The 22,715-nt window shown below is 39.0% G+C and overlaps 6 protein-coding genes across 8 annotated transcripts; 5 read left to right on the forward strand and 1 right to left on the reverse strand.

Annotated features, from left to right (window-relative positions):
- The first annotated feature begins 912 nt into the window (after window positions 1-912).
- Window positions 913-2,531, forward strand: LOC106342700 (F-box/kelch-repeat protein At2g44130-like). Its single transcript, XM_013781704.1, has one exon. The coding sequence runs from the start codon at window positions 1,093-1,095 to the stop codon at window positions 2,371-2,373; it is 1,281 nt and encodes a 426-aa protein (XP_013637158.1). The 5' UTR covers window positions 913-1,092; the 3' UTR covers window positions 2,374-2,531.
- Window positions 2,387-4,718, reverse strand: LOC106342699 (cysteine protease ATG4a-like). Of its 2 annotated transcripts, XM_013781703.1 has the most exons (5): window positions 4,508-4,716; window positions 4,064-4,133; window positions 3,649-3,936; window positions 2,861-3,572; window positions 2,387-2,781 (listed from the first exon to the last, which is right to left on the reverse strand). In XM_013781703.1, the coding sequence occupies exons 3-5, from the start codon at window positions 3,845-3,847 to the stop codon at window positions 2,541-2,543; spliced, it is 1,152 nt and encodes a 383-aa protein (XP_013637157.1). In that variant the 5' UTR covers window positions 3,848-3,936; window positions 4,064-4,133; window positions 4,508-4,716; the 3' UTR covers window positions 2,387-2,540. The 2 variants fall into 2 exon arrangements, with proteins under 2 accessions (XP_013637157.1, XP_013637156.1); XM_013781702.1 differs by having other exon boundaries at window positions 3,649-4,133; window positions 4,508-4,718.
- Window positions 4,719-7,841: 3,123 nt separating this feature from the next.
- LOC106339348 (histone-lysine N-methyltransferase ASHH3) lies at window positions 7,842-10,438 on the forward strand (the record flags this gene model as incomplete). Its single annotated transcript, XM_013778140.1, is given in 13 exon segments — window positions 7,842-7,986; window positions 8,083-8,215; window positions 8,295-8,412; window positions 8,493-8,592; window positions 8,669-8,747; window positions 8,855-9,026; window positions 9,105-9,185; window positions 9,300-9,444; window positions 9,545-9,581; window positions 9,662-9,752; window positions 9,853-9,901; window positions 9,997-10,085; window positions 10,180-10,438. Coding segments are annotated over 12 exon segments (1,098 nt in total). The 3' UTR covers window positions 10,072-10,085; window positions 10,180-10,438.
- A 216-nt stretch (window positions 10,439-10,654) lies between these two features.
- Window positions 10,655-13,566, forward strand: LOC106343061 (methylenetetrahydrofolate reductase 2). Of its 2 annotated transcripts, XM_013782187.1 has the most exons (10): window positions 10,655-10,767; window positions 10,857-11,371; window positions 11,436-11,518; window positions 11,611-11,784; window positions 11,952-12,125; window positions 12,202-12,302; window positions 12,388-12,499; window positions 12,609-12,689; window positions 12,783-12,960; window positions 13,051-13,566. In XM_013782187.1, the coding sequence occupies exons 2-10, from the start codon at window positions 10,909-10,911 to the stop codon at window positions 13,467-13,469; spliced, it is 1,785 nt and encodes a 594-aa protein (XP_013637641.1). In that variant the 5' UTR covers window positions 10,655-10,767; window positions 10,857-10,908; the 3' UTR covers window positions 13,470-13,566. The 2 variants fall into 2 exon arrangements, with proteins under 2 accessions (XP_013637641.1, XP_013637640.1); XM_013782186.1 differs by lacking the exon at window positions 10,655-10,767 and having other exon boundaries at window positions 10,820-11,371.
- A 383-nt stretch (window positions 13,567-13,949) lies between these two features.
- On the forward strand, window positions 13,950-16,076 carry LOC106340281 (protein ENDOSPERM DEFECTIVE 1-like). The gene is made up of 6 exons (XM_013779156.1): window positions 13,950-14,905; window positions 15,128-15,247; window positions 15,322-15,438; window positions 15,535-15,624; window positions 15,717-15,824; window positions 15,910-16,076. Exons 1-6 carry the CDS (start codon window positions 14,069-14,071, stop codon window positions 15,979-15,981), a joined length of 1,344 nt encoding a protein of 447 aa, XP_013634610.1. The 5' UTR covers window positions 13,950-14,068; the 3' UTR covers window positions 15,982-16,076.
- Window positions 16,077-16,644: 568 nt separating this feature from the next.
- LOC106336606 (pre-mRNA-splicing factor CWC25 homolog) lies at window positions 16,645-18,621 on the forward strand. Its single transcript, XM_013775479.1, has 3 exons — window positions 16,645-16,957; window positions 17,270-17,579; window positions 17,690-18,621. The coding sequence occupies exons 1-3, from the start codon at window positions 16,770-16,772 to the stop codon at window positions 18,533-18,535; spliced, it is 1,344 nt and encodes a 447-aa protein (XP_013630933.1). The 5' UTR covers window positions 16,645-16,769; the 3' UTR covers window positions 18,536-18,621.
- Window positions 18,622-22,715: the final 4,094 nt, after the last annotated feature.

The following is a 22,715-nucleotide window of genomic DNA, read 5'->3' on the forward strand; positions in this document are numbered from 1 at the left end:
TTCTTCATGTTTGTTGCCGGGGTCGATAGCTTCCCAGACCTTGTTGACCTTCAACGCAATCTTCATCTTCATGGCCCAAACAGTGTAATTTGAGGTGGTTAGCATCGGAAATTTTATCGAAGAGGGTCATGTCCCCTTGGTGGTCGTATCTGGATCGTCTTTGATGTCAGCCATCGTTTCAGTCGTTGGTTTTTGTGATGCCAGTTGTTCACGATTCGTGTTTCCAGGTATCGAACGCTCTGATACCAATTATAGAACTCGGAATCAGAATATAAAGAACGCTTTTCTTTATTGCTTTAGAAAAATAACTCAAAAACTAAAGCTTTCAATCACACACAATTCGTAGCATATGTCATACTCGACATTGCTTTATATAGAGACATTATATTTTCCTATTCCTAATTGTAACACAAACAATATATTATGATCCTTATCTCTAAGATCATAAACTAACTAGGAATAGGTTGCTTGACTCTCAAGCTATCGTCAAGCTTATCTCAACAGTAGAAGCGTAAAACATATAGTGGGACAGTATCAACTGATGAATATTATACAATCAACTTTACCTAACTTTACTTAACCTAAAAAAGTTACCTAATGTTACAACATAGACTATTTTTATGTAAATATATTCCTATAATTTCACCAAAAATATGAATAATATAATATATATTTTTTATCTAATCCACTAAAACTATCAAGTACATGAAGATACCAATGTCGAGTTGGCCCAGTGGTAATTGGTAAAGAGGTCGTGGCTGTAACTTCCGCCATCCGGGTTTGATTCGCATTGGAAGAATCTATTTACAATGTTTGAATTCTCAGCAAATAGTTAAGAACACCATTTTTTTTGTTTTTTTTAACCAAAAAAAAAAAAGAGTACATGAAGCTGCTAAAATTGGAAAAGTATAAACCGAACCGTCGCGTAGTTTTAAACCACGACTCTATCGTCCTCCTCCTTCCCTTATATAAAGGCTTTGCCACCTTCGTGTAACTTCAAACACGCTCAAAGTAAACTCCCATCTTCTTCAGTGTTTGTTAAGCTCAATTCAAACTCAACCCTCTTTGTTTCTTCTCTAACAAAGTATAGTAATGTCGAAAAAGAGAGCTGGTGACGTTTCAAAAGGTATTCACAAATCTCACGGTTTGATTCCCGGTTTACCGTCTGAGTTAGCTATCGAGTGTCTGGTCAGAGTACCGCACCGGTTCCAGTACGATATGAAGTCTGTTAGCCGTTCTTGGCGCAGCTTACTCTCTGACTCTTCGTTGACCAAAGAGCGGCAGAGATGCGGCAAAGCAGAGCTGCTCCTTTGTTTGGTTCAACCGCTTACGCCGCCAAATCCAGCGTCCAAAGCGGTTGGAGAGACATTACTGGGTGACAAAGAAGTGGAGGATGATGAGTCACCGCGCGTTTCGGGGACGCCACGGTTTGGGTTGAGCGTTTACAACGCTACTATGTCCACGTGGAACCGCGTCGCGTTTCCAGATCAGCAGATCCCGCTTTTCTGCGAGTGCGTCGCGGTTCAGGCCGCCGGGAAGATTCTCCTCATCGGCGGGTGGGATCTGGAGACGCTACAGCCGGTGAAGGACGTCTACGTCATCGAACTCGCCGGAGAAGGAAGCGGAAGGAGGTGGAGAAAAGGAGCGTCTATGAACGAAGCGCGCTCCTTCTTCGCCTGCGCCACCGTCGGCTCGACGAAAGTGTACGTCGCCGGAGGACACGACGATCAGAAGAACGCTTTGCGATCAGCGGAGGTCTACGACGTGGAGAAAGACGAGTGGTTGATGCTTACTCCGATGACGGAAGGAAGAGACGAGTGTCAAGGACTCGCCATGGGCCCCAAAATAGCCCATTTACATTTTGACAAGGACGGCCCATTATCGGCCCACTTATTTGACAGTTATACCGTTGGGATGGAGCTAGGATTCTGCGTTTTGAGCGGTTATGGAACAGAGTCTCAAGGGAGGTTCCGCTCCGACGGAGAAGTGTACGATCCTGTAACAGACTCCTGGTCAAGAATCGAAAACGTGTGGCCGTTTCCGGATACATGCCGTAGAGGCCGCGTCGCCGGAGAGATCAGAGGCTCCTCCTCTAAGTTATGGTGTTTCACTGACAGTAAGAGACGGTGGGAGACTGAAGACGAGTCAGGAAAATGGAGACTTGATCTTGAAAGTATGCAGCTTCCCGTCACCGGAAGCTCGGTTTATGGAGGAAGTTTAGGAGGTGAAGCGGTGGTGATGATTGGCGGGGGGAGTGAGAGCGAAGGTAGAGGAACGATGATGAGGAAGACGTCGGAAAAATGGAGCCGTGTCCATGAGATTCCTTTTGGTTTCTCTACTCAACCATTCTCACATGCTTCAATCTATGTCTGAAAATTTTAATAGATATGATGAAACCACAAACTGCTTTTGATTAAAAGTGTTATTAAAGTACAACATTGTCTTTGTGATCTGGTCTGAAGATTCTAAAGATAACCATTGTACTTGTGATCTTGTCTGAAGGAAAAGAATTGTAAAATGTTTTTTTTGAATTTTGATGATCAGAGCAATTGCCAGTCATCTTCTCCATGTTCTTCCCCTGTATCTTCAACAAACTCGCAGCTGCTGTGGTGGCTGATCAAGCTGTGGGTTTGAGTCACGGTGAACAACGGAGCACCTTTTGATTCCTCAGCTAGTGTCGATGCTCGGAGACACAAGTCATCGAAGTCAGCTTTGTCGGGGCAATAGAATCCTAGAGCTAGTGATGGGTCAAGTGATTCCAAAGGAACGTAACGAAGCACACTGATGCAGAGTAAGGCACACTTAAGATTCTGAAGAGAACTGGTCAAGTGAATAGATAGATAGAATGATGAAAACTCACTTGCAATGATATGATGACGTGTCAACATCTAGAGTCTCCTTGTTCACTGTGACCACCTGCTGAACATCATGCGGATCAAGGTAGAAACCATTGTCGTCTTGAACGCCAACTATGTAAGTCGAAGCACCTGGCTTTCCACCCAAAACTCCAAGGCTTTGAGGGAAAGTAAACGTGGCTTTGAGAGATGGAATGTACCTGGGATTCACTCTGTCAAGACCGAGAACCAACGGGACCAAGAGCAGAAGCGGTGCCCACTCATCCTCTCCTCTCGAGAACTCCACACAAGACTTGATCACATCTTCTATACATAGAACTGGAGCACCACCTCTCTCCCCATCTTCGCTACCAGAAACTATATGAATAGCCATAGGAAGCGAATCACTTTGTTTCCTCTTCTTGCACGCTAACGACTCCCACGACCGGCAAATAGCATACGGTCCCACCCATGACCCAGCAGCGAGACCATAAGACTCTCCAACTTGTATAAGATTGTGAATAGAGAAAGCCGAAGCCTCTGAATCACCAAAAGGTTCCAGCGTCTCCAAGTACTCCTGCTCAGGCCGCACTGAACTAACCTCGGACTTGTTGTTCCTCCAAGACCTCCCCAGTCTATGGAACAGCAACGCCTGAGCAAAAAGCATCTGACTGCTCCGGATCATGCAACCCCAGTTTACATCGCTGGTGTAACTTGTGTCCTTGATAGGTTCAAAGCCTGTAAAAAAAATAAAACGGTGAATATTCTGCAATAAACTTGGCTTGAGTTTGTAAGTTGAATATATAGTACAAACCTTTACGATATGTCATCAGTATTCTCGAAGAAAAATCTTGTTTCAATGCAGCCACTACGCTGCCATCATCTGTTTCTTCATCCTCGGATAATTTATAACAGACGCCTAGTAGCCAAAAGTCGCTTGTTGTGCTGGGAAGACCAATCCTGTTTGGTCCTAAAACACGGTCCTGGAACCTCTTGATCGCACCGCTCGCCATAGAGACTTTCTTTACAAGTGATGTCCAAGTAGCAGCGCAAAGTTGCTTACGCCCCGAAGTTGAAGACGACTCCCTATACGGTTGAGAAACTGAGGAAGAAGTCGACCACAAGGTACACTTATTATCACTATGTTCTGAATCTGATGAAACTAGAGGTGTTGGGGGTGATGGAGAACGTTGTTGAGGAACAAATCTATCAGTTAAAGCCTTCATTACCTAGACATGAAGCAACAGTTGCAACGTGTCCGTCTCATAGAAGCAAACGCTAAACCCTGAGGAACCTTATCTGAAACAAAGAAAGCATAAAAGACATCAACACACACTACAAGTAGAAGGAAAACAAAGATGAGCTATATAAGCTTCTAGAATCATGTCTTTAAAACATTCTTAATCCACATGTATATTAAGAGGGCTTAGGGGTTCATTAGAGACATAATAGGCATTCAAGTTCAACATGCATACCCTCCTAATTAAAGAAATTATTCAGAAAATCACAAAATACAGAATAAAGATTCAGACTTTTAAGTAATTGAAAACGATTCATGTAATAAAAACACAAATTGACAGAGCTAAATAGTAAACGATTTTGTCATCTAATCTAGGTTAGGAACTAACTCTTCACAACTCCGAATAATTAGCAGGAAGCAAAAGGATCATCACCTGAGAGATGGATGGATCAAACAACCACCAACGAGGGTAAGAAGAAAGAGAAGAAGATCGGTTTCGTGTTGTGTCTTCTTGCTTCTGAGTCCCGTCGAAGATACCTTTACAACGGACAACTAAGGCGAACGTGTGTCTTGTCTCCTTTGGGACACAATCTGAGAATCTCTCTCTACTTCTTCCAAGCTCTGATTAGATTTTTTAATGACGCCTTTATTTGATTTATAAATTAGCTTTCACATAATCAGGGTTATCATTGTTACTCCAGGATTATAAATAATCAAAAATAAAAAATAAAGATTTGCGATTAATTTATTATTATTATTATTTTTTTTTTTTTTATCATCTATCCATCTAAGCTAGATCAAGTGGAGAACAGACGAGCCGATTCTCCTGAGAGCATCTCCATCTGTCCGGGTCTGATCTATATGGGAAAATAAGTAGCCTCTGGTCCTTGCATTCTTTGCTAACGCATCTGCCCGACCATTCCGACTCCGAGGAATATGAGACAGACTCACATCTTCAAAATCCTCATGTAGCCTCTGGAAAGCCTCGATCTCTGCCGTAAATGTTGGCCAATCCATCGGGTTTTCTGTCATATCCACTAAGTCCGAACAGTCCGTCTCGAACCGTATCGATGTTATCCTTCTGTTTCTCATACAAGAGGCTGCCCAAAGTAAACCTTCCATCTCAGCATGCAAAGCTGAGAGTCTCCTGTGACAAGCCCTTAATCCGAAGTATTCTGAGCCTATTTGGTCCTTAAGACTCCACCCTAAGCCACTAACACTGCCATTACTGATCCATGATGCATCAATTTGACATGTAGGGATTCCGGAGATCCAAGGGGGCACTGTCTCAATCTCTGTAGTAGGGGAATCGTCCTGATCCTCATTTGCTTCCTCCTTTTCATTTGCTTTTCTCCAACATTCTGCCTCAAGAGACGCGTGTTGGAGAATATCGATTGGGGATACGTCCTTCCCATTAAAAAGTTTGTCGTTTCTCGCGTTCCAAATGTACCAACAAATCCATGGGAAGGTATCGAATTGTGGTCTCAAAGGAGCCACCTCTTTTCTCTTCCAAAATAGGAAGTTCATGTTTTGATATATGGATATACTCGGGAAGTAACCCGGAAGGGACGGATAGTCCGATAAAGCCCAAACCTGAAGGGCGGGGGGCATTCAAAAAGAAGATGATTAATCGACTCCACTGGACCAGCACATCTAGGACAACTCCTATCGGTGCCCATGTGTCTATACATGAGCCTTTCTGCCGTCGCCACACAGCCCGAGATAGCTTGCCACAAAAAATGCTTCATCTTGCTCGGGGCCTTTATCTTCCACACATGGCTTTGTAGGCCTGTGATACTTGGTTCTATAACTCCTTGTGAAAGATTCAACTTGGTCGATCGGAGTAGGTCATATCCGGTTTTAACAGAATAAACTCCTGATTTTGTGTGGTTCCAAACATATCCATCCGGAGCCCGAGAGCAAGAGGGTTTCAGCCCAAGTATCAAAGGGATATCATCTGGGTGAAAAAACCCCCGTAAAAACTGTGTATCCCACTCCTTGGTATCATTCCTAATAAAGGACTGAACAAGGAGTTGGGGTAGTCGGTATACAATATGGTCAGCAGGTCTAGGTGGTCGAGCCACTTCATCTGGAACCCAAGACTCACTCCAAACCCTCGTATCTTGTCCCGTTCCAATTGTCTTCCGTAGACCCAGTATGAGTAGAGGTCTTGCTGCCATAATACTACGCCATCCATATGATGGTGAGTATGTACGCCGATCTTCTAATGGAGAAGTGGGATTATAGTATCTCCCTTTTAGAACACGTGCTAGTAAAGGGTTCGGATAATGAATTAGTCTCCACAATTGTTTTGCAAGAAGCGCTATATTGAAATCATGAAGATCTCGAAATCCTAACCCCCCCTGAATCTTTGGGGGTACAGATCTCGTCCCATGCTATCCAATGTAAACCTCTGCTGCTTTGTTTTGAGCTCCACCAAAAATTAGACGTAGTACTCCTTAATTTATCGGTAATGCCTTGTGGGAGCAAGTAACACGACATCACAAATGTTAGAACTGCTTGAGCCACAGATTTGACTTGAACTTCTTTTCCTCCTTTAGAAAGGAGTCTTGATGACCACGTGTTGACTCGTCCATTGAACCGATCTTGTACAAATGAGAACACTTTCATCTTCGAACCACCGATTTGTTCTGGTATTCCAAGATACATCCCCATCCCGCCTTCTGATGAAAAACCTAAGGCAGCTTTTATGTCTTGCTTCCGAGAATACTCCACTTGATTTCCGAAAAACATCAATGATTTTGAAGCATTTAGTCGTTGTCTTGATGCCTTTCCATATATGTCTAGAATGTCCATGATCTCCTTGCATTAGCTTAATTCCGCCTTACAGAAGAAGAGACTGTCGTCGGCAAAAAGAAGATGAGAGATCCTTGGGCTAGCCCTAGCAACACGAAGACCCATAATCTTCTTCTCTGCTTCCGCTCCTTTTAGAAGTGAGATCAATGCCTCCGTACACATGATAAACAAAAAGGGTGAGAGGGGGTCTCCTTGTCTTAACCCTCTCTTGGGTAGAATTCGCCCTCTCGGTTGCCCATTAATTTATTTTTGTATAAATCCTAGAAAATAATTATAATATAGTTTTGCTATTTTAAGGTTTCCCGTGAATAATACAGTTGCCCAATTGCAAAAAAATAAATAAAATAAGGGATTAGCATCAAATATAAATGTGATTACGACAGCGAGTTATGTAATTATCCAACACATAACGCAACAATATTGCTACTGAATCTCTCTCTCTACTTCTTCAAGCTCTTATGATGCCTTTATTTAATTTATAAATTAGTTTTCACATAATCAGGGTTATCATTGTTACTCGAGGATTATATAATTAATCAAAATAAAAACTTATGATTATCATAGAAAAATAATTATAATATAGTTTTGCCAATTTTGGGTTTCCTAATTCTTGGGAATAATACAGTTGCACAATTGCTATAGCAATAATTATAATTAGCAGCACATAAATGTGGTGATTACGACACCGCAACAATATTGCTACTAGATTGGGCTTTTAAAAAGGCCCATAAAAGCCCAAGACGAGCGTGGTCAACGGTCTTGTTTCTCAATTACTGAAATTTACAGTTTTTACCATTTACAGAAGATACGCAATCATCAAAGTTGGTAGTAAATAGTTAAAAAAAAAGAACTGCCGCTCATTCTCTTCCTTCGTTCGTCTTCTTCTTACTCTCTCAGATCCGCCATCGTTACTTCCTCTTCTTCTTCTTTCTTCATCTTCAACAACCACCACCACAATTAACTTAGTCAGAGTTTCGAAATTTCGAATCTTTCATCGTAATCTTTGCTCCTGGTTGTTCGATTCAGTTGATAGATAGTTAGAAGTTCAAATCTTGGCGTTACTCGAAATCTCTGGACATGCCTGCCTCGAAGAAGGTTGGCTTGTTTGAAAAGAATCTGCTTTTCTTAATGTAATCTTCATGTAAGTCTATTTTCATAAATGTTTGAAATTTTGGAGATGTTTTTGCTCAGATTTCCGACAGGAACCACATAGGACAAGTGTTCAACAAGTTGCTGAAGCAGATTGGAGAAGCAGAAGAGGAGTTCGAGTTGCCTGATTGGTTGAACAAAGGGAAACCAACTCCTTACATCTTCATCAAGCGCAGTATCCTTTCTCAAGTCTTTTGAAAAATTCAATTTTGGTTTGTGATTTGAATTGTTGTACTCTTTAGCTAGTTTAAAAGATACATACTTGACGAAGAAAATCAAGAAGAGGGTTGAGGATGATGGAATATTCTGTTCTTGTTCCTTGTCCCCTGACTCTTCTTCTTCAACCGTGTGTGGTAGTAACTGCCATTGTGGGTATGTATGCTTCAGTAACTTTCTTGAACTATGTAAAGAGCATTTACACCATTTTTATGTATATTCAATCTTTGTGTTAGGATGCTGTTCTCGAGCTGTTCTTCCAGTTGCAAGTGTGGGATTGAGTGTAACAATAAGCCGTTCCAGCACCGGTATGTCAAGAAGTTGAAGTTGATTCAGGTAAATGTATGAATATCTTCCTTAGGATTAAAGGCTTTGTTGTTGTTGGTTTGTTAATATCATTTGTTTCTTGTAGACTGATAAATGCGGATCAGGGATTGTAGCAGAAGAAGAGATTCAACAAGGAGAGTTTATCATTGAATACGTAGGAGAAGGTAAATGTTGTGATGACTCTTTGATGTTTTTGTCTCTCTGATGAATTTATTGGAACCTGTTTTATTGATGTTGTCTTCTCATTCTTCAAACCTTTGGGTGGATATAGTTATAGATGATAAGACTTGTGAAGAGAGGCTTTGGAAGATGAAACACCGTGGAGAGACGAATTTCTATCTGTGTGAGATAAACAGAGACATGGTGATTGATGCCACTCATAAGGGAAACAAGTCGAGATACATCAATCATAGTTGCTGCCCCAATACGCAGATGCAGAAATGGTTTATTTCTTGTCACCTTCATTGCTTATGTATGTTTGAGCAAAGTCATAACTTGGTTGTTCTTTTGCTTGCTATTAGGATCATTGATGGCGAGACAAGAATCGGCATATTTGCAACCTGTGACATAAAGAAGGGAGAGCATCTGACTTATGACTATCAGTAAGATCATAGCTTATGTTTTCTCTAGTTGATTGAATGAAGTTAATTTCATAATTTTCAAGTTTGTATAACTTGTTGAGTTGTTAACTTGTGATACTAATGAGACTAGAGCAGGTTTGTTCAGTTTGGTGCAGATCAAGACTGCCATTGTGGAGCCACAGGTTGCAGAAGGAAGCTTGGGGTGAAACCAAAACCTAAATTACCCTCGGATGAAGCTCTTAAAGTAGTGGTATCCGAAGTAGCCCAGACACTTCCTGAGGTATTACTTAGATTCTGTCTTTGCCATTGAATAGTTTAACTCACTGAGATTTTGTGTGTTATGAGGTCCAGAGACTTAATCTCTCTTATTTTTTGGGTAGGTGCATCAAAATGGAGCTATACATGAACATGATGAAGGTAAGTATTGATATTTTTTGTTTTGTTTCTGCTCTATTTGCTATTGGAGCTTAGTATGTTTTGGATGTTCGTTTATCCAGGAAAGCCATGGAACAAACTTAAGCAAGAGCAGCCATGCCCTCATAACTGCATTGGTCTGGTGCTCAGGTTATCTCGCACCAGGAGTGATAGGTATACTTACACTTGCTTTTGACTTTCAGATTAGTTTTTACTGACTCATGCTATGTATTTTTTTCTAATGAATTACTGGGTTTTTTTTCTTTTTTTGCAGGTGTTTTTGCATCATTCGAAACTTTGATGCGGTTACAAGAAAGCACGCGGTATGTTTCCATCAAAGCCAATACTTGTTCTCACCTTTAGCAAACGCATTCTTAATTTAAGACCTCTGTTAACCTTTTTAATAACTTGGGTCCAGGTGATGTTTGAGGATGGTGCTACTGAGTTTATCGACATGTCCAAAGAAGAAGATTGGGAGATTTTATCTGACTAATAGTTTCTTTTAAGGTGATTTAAAATCTCTTTTGGTTGATTTTTTCTATATTAACATAACATTAGAATTACCAGCAGCATGGAGTATTAAAATAGTTCTTCTCTGCAGATTTCTTTGGAGAAAAAAGTTGAGAAAGCTATTGGTGCAGTGGCCTTGTTTGTTGCATCTAACTTGACCTGTGTCATACCAGAATGTAATGTTTGTAAGATTATACATAAACCATATTTGTAATTTCTTCTACATTCCTTATTTTTCTTCAGCATCTCAAGATGTTGATGAACGATAGTCTTGCGAGAACTTTGTGATGTATATGTATGACATTATTGCATGTACTCTTGTTGTAATCAAAGACTGCTTTACCTTCTAATGTTTTGGCATACTTCGTTAAAATTTGCTTTGAGCTTGTTTGTAACAGCTCAAACTGTATACAATTAATGAGAAAGTCTGTGAGGTTCAACAGCTAATGAAGTAACAGACCGCTAATAGTTAGCAAGTGCAGCAAGTGCTACTGTGTCGGCGCCGACAGAAGCCTTATAAGACGGTTTGAAAAATCTAAATCAGTTTGGTTTTTTGAGATTAAAACCTGACGACTTGCTTTGCGTGGTAGGTGGTGAAGTGAGTGGTTCTGGCGTCACCAACTTTAAAGCAGGGGTTGGCGAAAGACAGCGACACTACTTGACTACTACTTCGTAGTTGGTAATAAACTCATCTCGTATGATTTAAAAGTTAATATTAATAGTCAGTGAATCGAATTATACCTAACTTCTTGCCTTGTTACTATAAAGCATTGAGCACAAGAAGAAGCATAACTTGTCCCAAACAAGCAGGAAGAAGATCATGAAGGTGATAGACAAGATCCAGTCCCTAGCCGACGAAGGCAAAACAGCCTTCTCCTTCGAGTTCTTCCCTCCCAAAACCGAAGATGGAGTCGACAACCTCTTCGAACGTATGGACCGTATGGTCGCCTACGGCCCCACTTTCTGCGACATCACTTGGGGAGCTGGCGGGTCCACTGCTGATCTCACCCTCGACATAGCTTCCAGGATGCAGAACGTTGTCTGTGTGGAGAGCATGATGCATCTCACCTGCACTAACATGCCGGTTGAGAAGATAGACCACGCGCTTGAGACGATTAGAGCTAATGGGATTCAGAACGTGCTTGCGCTTAGAGGTGATCCTCCTCATGGTCATGATAAGTTCGTTAAGGTTGAAGGAGGGCTTGGTTGTGCTTTGGATCTTGTGAATCATGTTAGAGGGAAGTATGGTGATTACTTTGGGATCACTGTCGCTGGTTATCCTGGTATGGTTGCTCTCTTTTTTTCTTGTCGGTGTGTTATTGTGTTCTGAGCGATTTTGAAATGCAGAGGCTCATCCTGATGTTATTGGTGAGAATGGGCTTGCTTCTGATGAAGCTTACCAGAGTGATCTTGAGTACTTGAAGAGAAAGGTCTTGTCTTCTTTTTTTTTGTTACTACTGGTTGATTTACTTTTGTAAAGGTTTTTTTTTTTTTTTGAGTTTGGATCTTTTTTTTGGAACAGGTTGATGCTGGAGCTGATCTGATTGTTACTCAGCTGTTCTATGATACTGATGTTTTCCTTAAGTTTGTGAATGATTGTCGGCAAATTGGGATTAAGTGTCCTATTGTTCCTGGGATCATGCCTATTAATAACTACAAAGGGTTCTTGCGTATGACTGGTTTTTGTAAGACCAAGGTATGTATTGAGACTCCTACTGTAATAACCTTGAAGTTACTGTATGTCTGAAAGCTTATTATAAACAAGTGTATTTAAGGTTCCTTAGTTTATTGTTTTCAGAGCTAGTGTGATGGTGAGAGTCACATGTTAACGGTAGATCTTAATGTTTTTGTTCCTTAATGTAGATACCAGCTGAGGTTATGGCTGCATTGGAGCCTATCCAGGACAATGAGGAAGCTGTGAAAGCCTATGGTATCCACCTTGGAACAGAGATGTGCAGAAAGATCTTGGCTCATGGAACCAAGTCTCTTCATCTCTACACATTGAACATGGAGAAATCAGCTCTTGCTATATTGATGGTTGGTCCTCATTTTTCAACTACTACCTGTTAGTGATACTACTGGAGTATCCTAACGATTGTGCCGATGTTTGCAGAATCTTGGTATGATTGATGAGTCCAAAATCTCTCGTTCTTTACCGTGGAGACGCCCAGCAAATGTTTTCCGTACTAAGGAAGATGTGCGCCCCATTTTCTGGTAACCACACACTTAGTTTCTCTCTTGTTCTGATTATACCATAGCCACAGATCTTAATCGATAGAGAACATAAATCTTTTTGAAGGGCAAACCGTCCGAAGAGCTACATTTCTAGAACCAAGGGCTGGGAAGACTTTCCACAAGGCAGGTGGGGTGATTCACGCAGTGCCTCATATGGTGCACTCACTGATCATCAGGTACTATAGTGTTTCATTGCATATTATGTAGTTGTTGAAGATTGTTAAAAATGTAACATCTTCTTGTGAGCTTCTCTGGTGGACTAAATGGCTTTTTGTTGTTTGTTAGTTCTCACGTCCACGATCACGTGACAAGAAGCTTCAACAAGAATGGGCTGTCCCACTGAAAAGCGTTGAAGATATTCAGGAGGTAGAACATGTCTTTCATTCACTACTTGCAATAGTCTTCTCCTCCACTTTTTACCTGAAAATAACTCAGACATTTAGCATTGTCACGTAACAGAAATTCAAGGAGCTGTGCCTTGGAAACTTGAAAAGCAGTCCATGGTCTGAACTGGACGGACTCCAGCCAGAGACAAAGATCATAAACGAGCAGCTGGTGAAAATTAACTCCAAAGGCTTCTTGACCATCAATAGCCAACCATCAGTCAACGCAGAGAGATCTGATTCCTCAACTGTTGGTGAGCTCTCAATAAGTTCCCAATCTCATTGCTAGTGCAACTAACTCAAAGACTCATCAATGTCCTTTTCACTTCTGTGTGGTTTTGCAGGATGGGGTGGTCCTGGTGGATATGTATACCAAAAGGCTTACCTAGAGTTCTTCTGCTCAAAGGAGAAGTTAGATGCAGTTGTTGAAAAATGCAAAGCTTTGCCGTCTATAACTTACATAGCCGTCAACAAAGGAGAGAACTGGGTATCCAACACTGCCCAGTCCGATGTGAACGCTGTTACTTGGGGAGTTTTCCCGGCTAAGGAGATCATTCAACCAACCATTGTGGATCCGGCTAGCTTCAAAGTGTGGAAAGATGAAGCGTTTGAGACTTGGTCAAGAAGCTGGGCTGACTTGTACCCTGAAGCTGACCCTTCAAGAAACTTGCTCGAGGAGGTCAAGAACAGCTACTATTTGGTGAGTTTGGTTGAGAATGACTACATCAACGGTGACATATTCAGTGTCTTTGCTGATCTTTGAAAACAACATCTGTTTCCTACGGCTTTCATGATTTGGCTTTTGTAATGTCTCTTAAAAATATTGGGATTATGGTTTTATATCATGTTATTTATCATCATTATCATATTGATTTGCCAATAAAGTTTTATTCATAAAGAAAGCATCCGTTTCATTACCTATGCGACTCAAAGTTCCATTGTTTCTGAGCTACAATGAAGGCTTCTCTTTGATTTGACTCAAAGTCAAAGGTTAGGAAATTGCAAAACAAACCCAATACGACTTAATATTTACATTAAACGACCTCTCACATGTAGCTTGACGCTCCTTATTGGGCCCACTATTTAAAGGCCCACCAACATTAATCAGGCGTTATATGCTTAATTGAAATAACCACCAATTAATTAATTACAAATCCTATCATGACAACTTTAACGGACCAGAGAAACGTTGTGCTTTGTGAGCATTACCTTAACGGCTACTTACCTCTTTTTTTTTGTATGAACAATAATTTTTGAAAACCACCTGTTTTCGTTTTTCCCCCTTTCTTCTTCTTCTTCGATTTAGGGTTACGAAATTTGATTCAATCCGATTTGATTTTTTTTTTTGTGATTCGATTGTAAATGGAGGCGAGAACCGGCCGAGAGCACCCATCGACACCAGCAGCAATCGCACCGGTGGCTGCCGCTCCTCCTCCTCCTCCGCCGTCTACACGGCGTCCGAGAGTGAGAGAAGTCAGCTCGAGATTCATGTCTCCGGTCTCTTCATCTTCATCTTCCTCCTCCTCCGCCGGAGATCTCCACCTAACGACTCCCAGGCACCATCATCACCTTAATCACCGATCCGTTTCCGTTCAGAAGTCGAGACGGCAGTTGAAGCTAGCGGAAGGCGACGAGAACCACCGCCCCTCCGATACGGCGCGTAGCCTAGACTCTCCGTTTCCGATCCACCACGACGGACGGAAGAACCAGCAGCAGAGTAATAATCGATCCAAGCCGTTGAAGGAGAACGGCCAACACCGTCTCGACACTCCGACGTTGCCGCCTCCGTCTAGATCTAGACTGAACCAGCAGCGTCTGCTTACATCCTCCGCCGCGGCTAGGCTTCTCCGGCTATCGGTCTCCTCCACTGACGGTGAAGAAGACAAATCCAGCGCCTCGGATCTGTTTCGGAGCCACGCGAAGAAGGCCGTCAACAGTCAAGCCGCGTCTCCTCTCAGGCGATCCCTGAGTGCTTCTTGCGATGATCCGTCGTCGTTTCGAGACGCGAGAGCTTCGTTGTCTTTGCCTCCTGTGGCACCTAACTCGAAGGCTCAGGCTGATATAAAGAAGCAGAAGAAAGTTTCAGGGCAACAAGCTGATGCACATTCTCTGAAACTTCTCCATAACCGATACTTGCAGTGGAGATTCGCTAATGCGAACGCTGAGGTCAAAACGCAAGCTCAGAAGGCACAAGCTGAGGTCAGTTTCTACTCTGAGAATCAAAAAGATTGATACTTTAGCTAATCATATCAATGATGATTATTCGACAAGTCTATTGGTTATTGTTACAGTATGAATTTGAAATTAAAATCAGTTTCAGAAGTGAGTGTGTGTTCTGTTTGGTAGATAGATCAGTATGATTTTTGACATTAACACCAATGGCACAAAAGTGAATGTGGTTTATGTCTCTTTTTATTGCAGATGATGTTTCACTCCCTTGGTTTGAAAATGTCAGAGCTCTCTGAATCTGTAAAGGAGAAACGAATAGAACTGGAGAGATTGTTGAGAGTGAAAGCTGTTAAGGAGATTGTGGAGTCTCAAGTAAGTTCGCTTATTAGACTTTTTTTTTTTTACTCATTGAGAATTGTTGACTAATCTCTTTGAACTCTATGCAGATTCCTTATTTGGAACAATGGACAACAATTGAAGATGAATACTCAACTTCATTATCAGAAACATCTGAAGCTTTACGGAATGCTTCACTGCGGCTCCCGCTCGATGCTGATATCAAGGTCTATAATGTTCGGAACAACTATGATAATAAACTTGTTCCCTATTTTTCATAACTTGTACTAACAACCACTTCAACTTTTGCTTCTCAAAACCAGGTTGAGACTAAAGAGTTAGCAGAAGTACTTACTGGGGCTTCAAAGTCCGTTGAAGGCATTGTGCAAAACATTGGACATCTTTTGCCTAAGGTTAGCAAACTACTATGTGTTTGGCTCTACCTCATAACATGAACATGAATACAATTCGAATGTGGATTAACATGTGTTGATGCATTTTGCAGACGCAAGAGATGGAGACTTTGATATCTGAACTAGCAAGAGTAAGCAGCATAGAGAAGGCATCAGTACAAGATTGTGGAGTTACACTACTGAAGACACATTCAGCTCATGTATAAACCTGAAACATTGAATCTAACATAACCCTTTGTTCTTTTCAGTTGCTGAAGTCTAAATAAGTGTCTTCCTCTTATGCAGATTGAGGAGTGTTATCTTAGGAGTCAGCTTATTCAACAACAACAGCACAAGAAGTGTGAACTTCAAAAATAGAGCAAAAGTTTTGTTTTACATGGGGACTATATGTTCTGATCATTATATTGTAACCATATTAATAAAGAAGTAATGGAACTGCTTTTGACCAAGCTAAACCGGATCCAAATTGATTTAAATTCTGTAGAAGCAGTGATTCTCGAGTATTGATTGGACTTAACCAACCTAAGCCGGATCCAATTAATTAGTTCTGTAGAAGAAATGATTCTCTAGTATTCGACTAAGTAACCAAGTTATTAGGATTCTACCGGTGATCATTCTAGAAACAAAAAAACAAAAAAAAGGAACATAGAGAAATAAAATTGCAGGAATGAAAAAAAAAAACGATTGTTTCATCCTATATTTAACCAGGAATAACTTCGTTCATTATTTCTCTATAGAAAAAGAATGGTAAAAAACGAAAAGGAAAAAATTTAATTTTTATGAATGGAGATTTTTTTTTAGGAAAGTCGTTCATTGGTAATCGTATAGAAATAGAAATAAGATGAAATGAATATTGGACTTAACCAAGCTAAGCCGGAACCAATTAGTTAAATTTTGTAAAAGTATCGCAAGAGGCCCAGAACAGGCCCATTAACTAAGACGAGGCTTTAAACTCTACCGATGAGATATCACCACGCGTATTAAAAGGGAACGGCTCTGATTTAATCTCACATTCTTCATAATTGAGTCGGCGGGGGCGGAGCAAATAATTACAACCACCGGAGAGATTTTCGATTTTCAAAACGAAAGAGAAAGTTATCACAATCTTCTGAAGCGATAGAAAGAGAAGAGAAAGAGGAGCAATCATGGGGATGAAATTTTTGAACAAGAAGGGATGGCATACGGGGAGCCTCCGTAACATCGAGAACGTGTGGAAGGCTGAGCAGAAACAAGAGGCCGAGCAGAAAAAACTCGAGGAGCTTCGTCTACAGATCGTCCAGGAGAAGGAGCGTTCTGAGTTTCGCGCTCTCCAGGAACAAGCCGGTCTCATCCCGTAAGTCTTATTCTTCTCCTTCCTCTCTTCTCTCGATCCCAATCGATTTGGGCTGGATCTAACTTCGGAGTTAGGGTTAGGGACTAGAGCTTGTATATTATTGTTGATTCGTTTAGTGATTGTAATAGAATCGGTGATCCAAATCGATTTGGGTTGGATCTAATTTCGGAATTAGGGTTAGGGTTTATAGATTGTATTTTATGATTTGAGTAATTCTTAGTGATTCGTTTAGTGATTGTGATAGAATTGGTGATTTGGAGTTGTGGGTCATTCTAAAAATCGTATTTTTTTTTTTTTTGTATCTTCTTGCAGGAGACAAGAGAGGTTAGAGTTTCTGTATGATTCAGGATTAGCTGTTGGGAAAGGGAGTGCGAGTGGTTCAGGTGTGTCGTTTCAGAGAGAAGAGCAGCCTTTAGCTAATGCTGCGGAAGCTGGTAATAATGCTGGTGAGAAGCCAGATCCTTCAGCTCCTGGTGCGTTGTTTGAGGATAAGACTCCCTCTGCGAATGATTCTTGGAGGAAGCTTCACTCTGACCCTTTGCTTCTCATCAGGCAGCGCGAGCAAGAAGCTCTTGCTAGAATCAAGAACAACCCTGTCAAGATGGCTCTTATTCGAAAATCTGTAAGTTTTACTTTTACTTGCAGGGTTTTTGAATTTAAATTGTATTGGATGTTGTTTGTGTTGTTGCCTCGTTTACCTACTGACCTGTTGGATAACTTTCTTGTTTATAGGTGGAGGAGAAGGGAAAGGGTAAAGATGGTGGTGCAAAGGAGCACAAGAAAAAGCGTAAGCATCGTAAGCATTCTTCATCCAGACACCATTCTGATTCGGGGGAAGATTCTGGCGAAGAGACTGGAAGAAAATCACGTCATCACAGAGCATCAGGGGATCATGACAAACACTATGAGAGGGAAAGTCGTGATAAGCACTCTGAGAGACGAAGGTCTGACTTAGAGGATGAGTCCAGAAGAAGAGAGAGTCAAGATAAGCACTATGAGAGACGGAGGTCAGAGTTGGATGATGAGTCCAAAAGAAGAGAAAGTCAAGATAAGCACTATGAGAGACGGAGGTCAGAGTTGGATGATGAATCAAAGAGAAGAGAAAGACGTAGAGATGATCGACCCAGTGAGAAGTATAGGAACCACTCTCCTTACAGCAGCCGTTTAGAAAGGGAAAATCTCAAGAGTTATGGTGAAGATGACAGAAAAAGGAAAACAGAGGATTTAGACAATGTCAAGCCCCCCTCGAGGGAGGACAATGGATTCCAGAATAGACGCCGGAAGGGTGGCTCTAAACTATCAGAGGAAGAGAGAGCTGCTAGATTCAAGCAAATGCAAATGGACGCAGAGGTGCACGAGGAGCAGAGATGGAGAAGATTGAAGAAAGCTGATGAAAGTGATGCAGTGGAAGCTAGCAAGAACAAAAACTCTTTGGGCAAAAGCTTCTTGGACGAGGCTAATAAAAGTGTGTATGGAGTTGAGAAAGGTGGAAGCTCGACCATTGAAGAAAGTGTGCGTCGCAGAAGCTTTTATTCACAGCGTGGAACTGAGGCTGAAGGCAATGCTTTTCGCCGTTGAATGAACAAATATCATATTCCAATACGAGTTTTTATTTTGGAAATGTAACAAATCAATACTATTAAAACAACAGTCTTTTCTTTACATTCCACAAGTGTGCCACTGAAATATTTTAAATAGTAAGAAAAATTAATTATCTACATTTTCTTGAATAGATATTTGGAAGATTTGAACAAAGAATATTCTTTAATAACCAAATGTCAATAATTCAATAAATTTTAAATTGCCTAAACACATATAATTTGGATTGAACACACTTTTTTTTTTGTAGGTGTGATACTACGTAGACTACATTTTTACAGACTTTCTGTTTTACTTTCTTTGTTTATATTCTATATATATTAATTGAAAATTATTTAAAAAGTTGTAACTTTAATTTTGTATTAATTAAAAAAATATTTTGTTTAGATGTCACTTAATTAAAATGTCAATTTAGCTTACGTGGGAACTTAAGAATCAATTGAAAAAATCTTAATACAAATCCAATTACTAGAAAACATTATACTAACCCAAAATATAAGAAGTGTGTATTTTTTCCTTAAATAAAAGCTATGGAATTACCTAATATGATTAACATATATATGACAGTTAATGTTTATGAATAATAAATATTTGATAATAATTTTTGCATCATTCTTCATTTTTGTTTAATTTTATATTATTAAAAAAAATTAAACAATCAAATTAACCATATAATAAAAAATTAGATTTTTTCGTATATGTTATATTTTGAATTTTTTTAAAATTACTTTAAATTACAGAAATCAGGAAACCTTATATGTTATATTTTAATTTTTTTAAAACAACTTTAAATTACAAAAATGTAAGTTTTCCTTAAGCATACGACTAAAAACATTAAAATGACATGTATCAATTCATTGGTTGATTTGAAACCTTTCAAAACCATATGAAAGACAAAGATTAAAATAATTCAACTGTGAGAACAATACTGTTCATTTTTTTCAAGAATGTGTTCGGTGAAAAAAAAAAATTCTGTCATAATTTGTTTAATGTCCAATTTGATCAATCCATGATATATTAAGTATAGTTTAGTTCTATAATTTTAACAAAAATTGATCTGGTCAATCAGAGACAAATTATATAATAACAACAAAAAACATTGTATATGTATAATAAAATGATCAAATATATTAAAAAATTATCGATACTATATACAAATAAATTTACTACGGAAGACGCATGTCTTATCCTAGTATATATATATATATATTGTCATCAAAGTTAACAAAGTGGATGGGCTTTAGATATGATTATAGCAAAACTTAATTATTATACTTTTTTGTGCAATCTCAATTAATTAAGGGTATGACTAGTATTTCTGCTATCCCCCGCAAAAGTTGATAGTAGTTATTAGCATTTTACAATAATTATTCAAACCGCTTCAAACCACTCTAAACCTCATAAATTCAAAAGCTCGTTCCAGTTATCGTTTGCGGACGGTTGCATGAAGATATATATTTTTTAAAAACATTATAAATAAAAAAATAAAAATATTCAATAAAAAATTTAAATTGGAATTATAAAATACTAAAATATATCTATATTTTAATTAGTATTATAAAATTTTAAAATAAAAATATTTCTATATTTTTTAAAAATTTAAAACTATAACTTTCTAAATATAATTTATATATTTATTATAATATTATGATTTTGATTTTTTATAATTATATAAAATGTAAATATTGTTAATTTAATTATTTAACCGCTGGTGCATTTGGTAGTTAACTAGTCATAAGTATCCCGCAAACGCACCAATTTCTAACCGCAGAACTACTCGTACAAATCTCTTAAAACCGCTAGAAACGGTAACCACCCGTAACCGCAACCGCTGCGTTTGAAACGAGTCAGGCCCTAAATCCAAACAAAAGAGGCAAGAGCAACACAAACACATATCAATTCTATTATATGAAAACAATATTGAAATTATATATGATAGTATAGATTATGCGATTAATTTTTTTTACACATTCCAAAATAAGTGTTCAGTTTCTACTCTTAAATCAAAACCTGAATATTTTTACAATTCTAATAAAACAGTAAATACATTTCTAGTAAGTGATTCTTAACTAACTTTAAACTAGAAGAAAAAATGAAATCTACCACATATTAAAAATTTCTTAACGATCCAAAGTTTTATCTCACCTAAAAATAATTAGAATATATTATGTATATGAAGTTAAACATAGATTATAGACAAACATTTTCAAAATAGAAAAAAATTATAAAACTATAGTTTTATCATTATTTTCAACCATAAAATAATTTGACGCGTTGAAAAAACGAGGCAAAATACTTTTTTTTTTATTTATTTTTTTAAATTGAAACTTATAAACAAAATAAGTACAATATTAAAACGCGGATTACCGGTAACTACGTTAAGCCATTTTAAAAATACTCCGTTTAGATATATGGCAGGAAAAACTCTTTTTATTTATTTTGAAGTCGATAATTATATTACAATTACATTAAAAATGCGGGTCAAAATGTAGTTATAAATTAAAAAAAAAGGATTCTCTTTTTGTATGTTTCCGATTCTAGTCGGATATGTTGAGCAATTTCTAGTCTAGGCATTATCTTTCCATATGTAACAGACTAAAGACCCATAACGTAGCCTGATTTGAGGGAGGTCCAGTCCACTTTATTAGTGTGTAATAAATAATAATAGCTGGTGGGAGGTTGAAAATGTGGTAGAGTGATCCATATCCGTGAGGCCGTGACATGTGTAGTTAAGCACGATACTCCAAGATCCACTTTGGCACCTTTATGGAAGATGAAAGCCACTTTTTTTGTCTTTTAAATATATTTGGTTTCTTTGTGCTATTTTTTGTCAACCTTTCAACTAAGAAGAAGATTTTGGTTCAGAGATTATATAATTGAAGTTTTGCAATATGAAATTCGACTTTAAGGTCGTTGGTGTTAATTATAAATCCAGAAGTTCACATGTATTGAATTGTGGATGGTAAGATAACAAACAACTGATGAAATTTAAAGAGAACAAAAGTGAGTTGGGTTGTTATGGAAACATGTTTGCCGTGTGAGATTTTTTCTAACCTCGCTATTTTTTTTCTTCTGTCATAAGATTAAGCCATTCAGGGATAGATGCTTGCAAGAAGGTTTCAACTTTCACGTGTTGCTAATTTGTACAATGATGATTCCTGAAATATCTACTGTACTGGTGCACATAAAATCTTAATATTTTTAATAAACTTGATAGAATATTCTGATGAGAAATTTATAATTGTACGAATTCACAGGCAAAATAGACAAACAAGTGTTTTGGCCAGTAAGAATTTTATGGCATAGTCAAATCTCTTAGAAACACAAAGAGTTATAAAAACAACTTTTCTTATTAGCTTTAGAAACTACTCAAAACTAAAGCTCCCAATATGTTTCTCTCAGATCATATGGAACACCTCTCCATTAGACCTATATTTATATGAAAGACAATTCCCTTTAACATGTGGGATATGGAAAACACAAACCTAACCTAAATAGAAACTTTTATTTTCCTATTTCTAGGTTTCCTTATTGTGTTTATCTTAACATATTAAACATCTAATAATATGTTAAGTTTCCACAAGCTTGGAATTATCCAACATTCACCCCCTTAATTCCAACTTGAATTAGGGAGATCAATTTCTTGAACTCCGATTAAGCTCCTCATTTGCTTGAACATAATCCTTGCTAATGGCTTGGTAAGGATGTCAGCCTTCTGCTCAACACCCGGCACATGCTCCACTTCGATATGCCCGTTCTCCACACACTCACGAATGAAGTGATACTTCTTGAGTACATGCTTACTCCTTCCATGGAAAACTGGATTCTTGGTTAGAGCAATGGCTGATTTGTTGTCGATCCTAAGCTTGACTCTCTCGCCTTCTTTGCTTAGTATCTCACTCAACAATTCCTTGATCCATATAGCTTGCTTCGCTGCTTCTGTTGCTGCCATGAATTCTGCTTCGCATGATGACAATGCAACCGTCTGCTGCTTCTGCGACGTCCAAGTAATCAGTGATGAACCGTAGTAGAATGCATGTCCTGACGTGCTCCTCCCGTCATCGAGATCAATGTTGTGACTGCTGTCACTATAACCAACGACACTCCTTGACCCATCTCTCTTGAAGAACAGACCGTAGTTTGTTGTTCCTTTCACATA

This window comes from Brassica oleracea, chromosome C4 (genome assembly GCF_000695525.1).
Source record: "Brassica oleracea var. oleracea cultivar TO1000 chromosome C4, BOL, whole genome shotgun sequence".
Taxonomy (NCBI): domain Eukaryota; kingdom Viridiplantae; phylum Streptophyta; class Magnoliopsida; order Brassicales; family Brassicaceae; genus Brassica; species Brassica oleracea.

Bases quoted from the DNA above. Each gene is read 5' to 3' on its own strand.
- LOC106336606 (XM_013775479.1), top strand. From the start codon at position 16,770: ATGGGGATGAAATTTTTGAACAAGAAGGGATGGCATACGGGGAGCCTC. The intron at 16,958-17,269 runs GTAAGTCTTATT...ATCTTCTTGCAG, and splicing joins GAACAAGCCGGTCTCATCCC to GAGACAAGAGAGGTTAGAGT. The intron at 17,580-17,689 runs GTAAGTTTTACT...TCTTGTTTATAG, and splicing joins TGGCTCTTATTCGAAAATCT to GTGGAGGAGAAGGGAAAGGG.
- LOC106342700 (XM_013781704.1), top strand. From the start codon at position 1,093: ATGTCGAAAAAGAGAGCTGGTGACGTTTCAAAAGGTATTCACAAATCT.
- LOC106342699 (XM_013781702.1), bottom strand. From the start codon at position 4,060: ATGAAGGCTTTAACTGATAGATTTGTTCCTCAACAACGTTCTCCATCA. The intron at 3,573-3,648 runs GTTTGTACTATA...TTTTTTTTACAG, and splicing joins ACTGATGACATATCGTAAAG to GCTTTGAACCTATCAAGGAC. The intron at 2,782-2,860 runs GTGAGTTTTCAT...ACTCTGCATCAG, and splicing joins ACGTCATCATATCATTGCAA to TGTGCTTCGTTACGTTCCTT.
- LOC106343061 (XM_013782187.1), top strand. From the start codon at position 10,909: ATGAAGGTGATAGACAAGATCCAGTCCCTAGCCGACGAAGGCAAAACA. The intron at 11,372-11,435 runs GTATGGTTGCTC...TTTGAAATGCAG, and splicing joins CACTGTCGCTGGTTATCCTG to AGGCTCATCCTGATGTTATT. The intron at 12,126-12,201 runs GTTGGTCCTCAT...CGATGTTTGCAG, and splicing joins CAGCTCTTGCTATATTGATG to AATCTTGGTATGATTGATGA.
- LOC106340281 (XM_013779156.1), top strand. From the start codon at position 14,069: ATGGAGGCGAGAACCGGCCGAGAGCACCCATCGACACCAGCAGCAATC. The intron at 15,439-15,534 runs GTCTATAATGTT...TCTCAAAACCAG, and splicing joins CGCTCGATGCTGATATCAAG to GTTGAGACTAAAGAGTTAGC. The intron at 15,825-15,909 runs GTATAAACCTGA...CCTCTTATGCAG, and splicing joins TGAAGACACATTCAGCTCAT to ATTGAGGAGTGTTATCTTAG.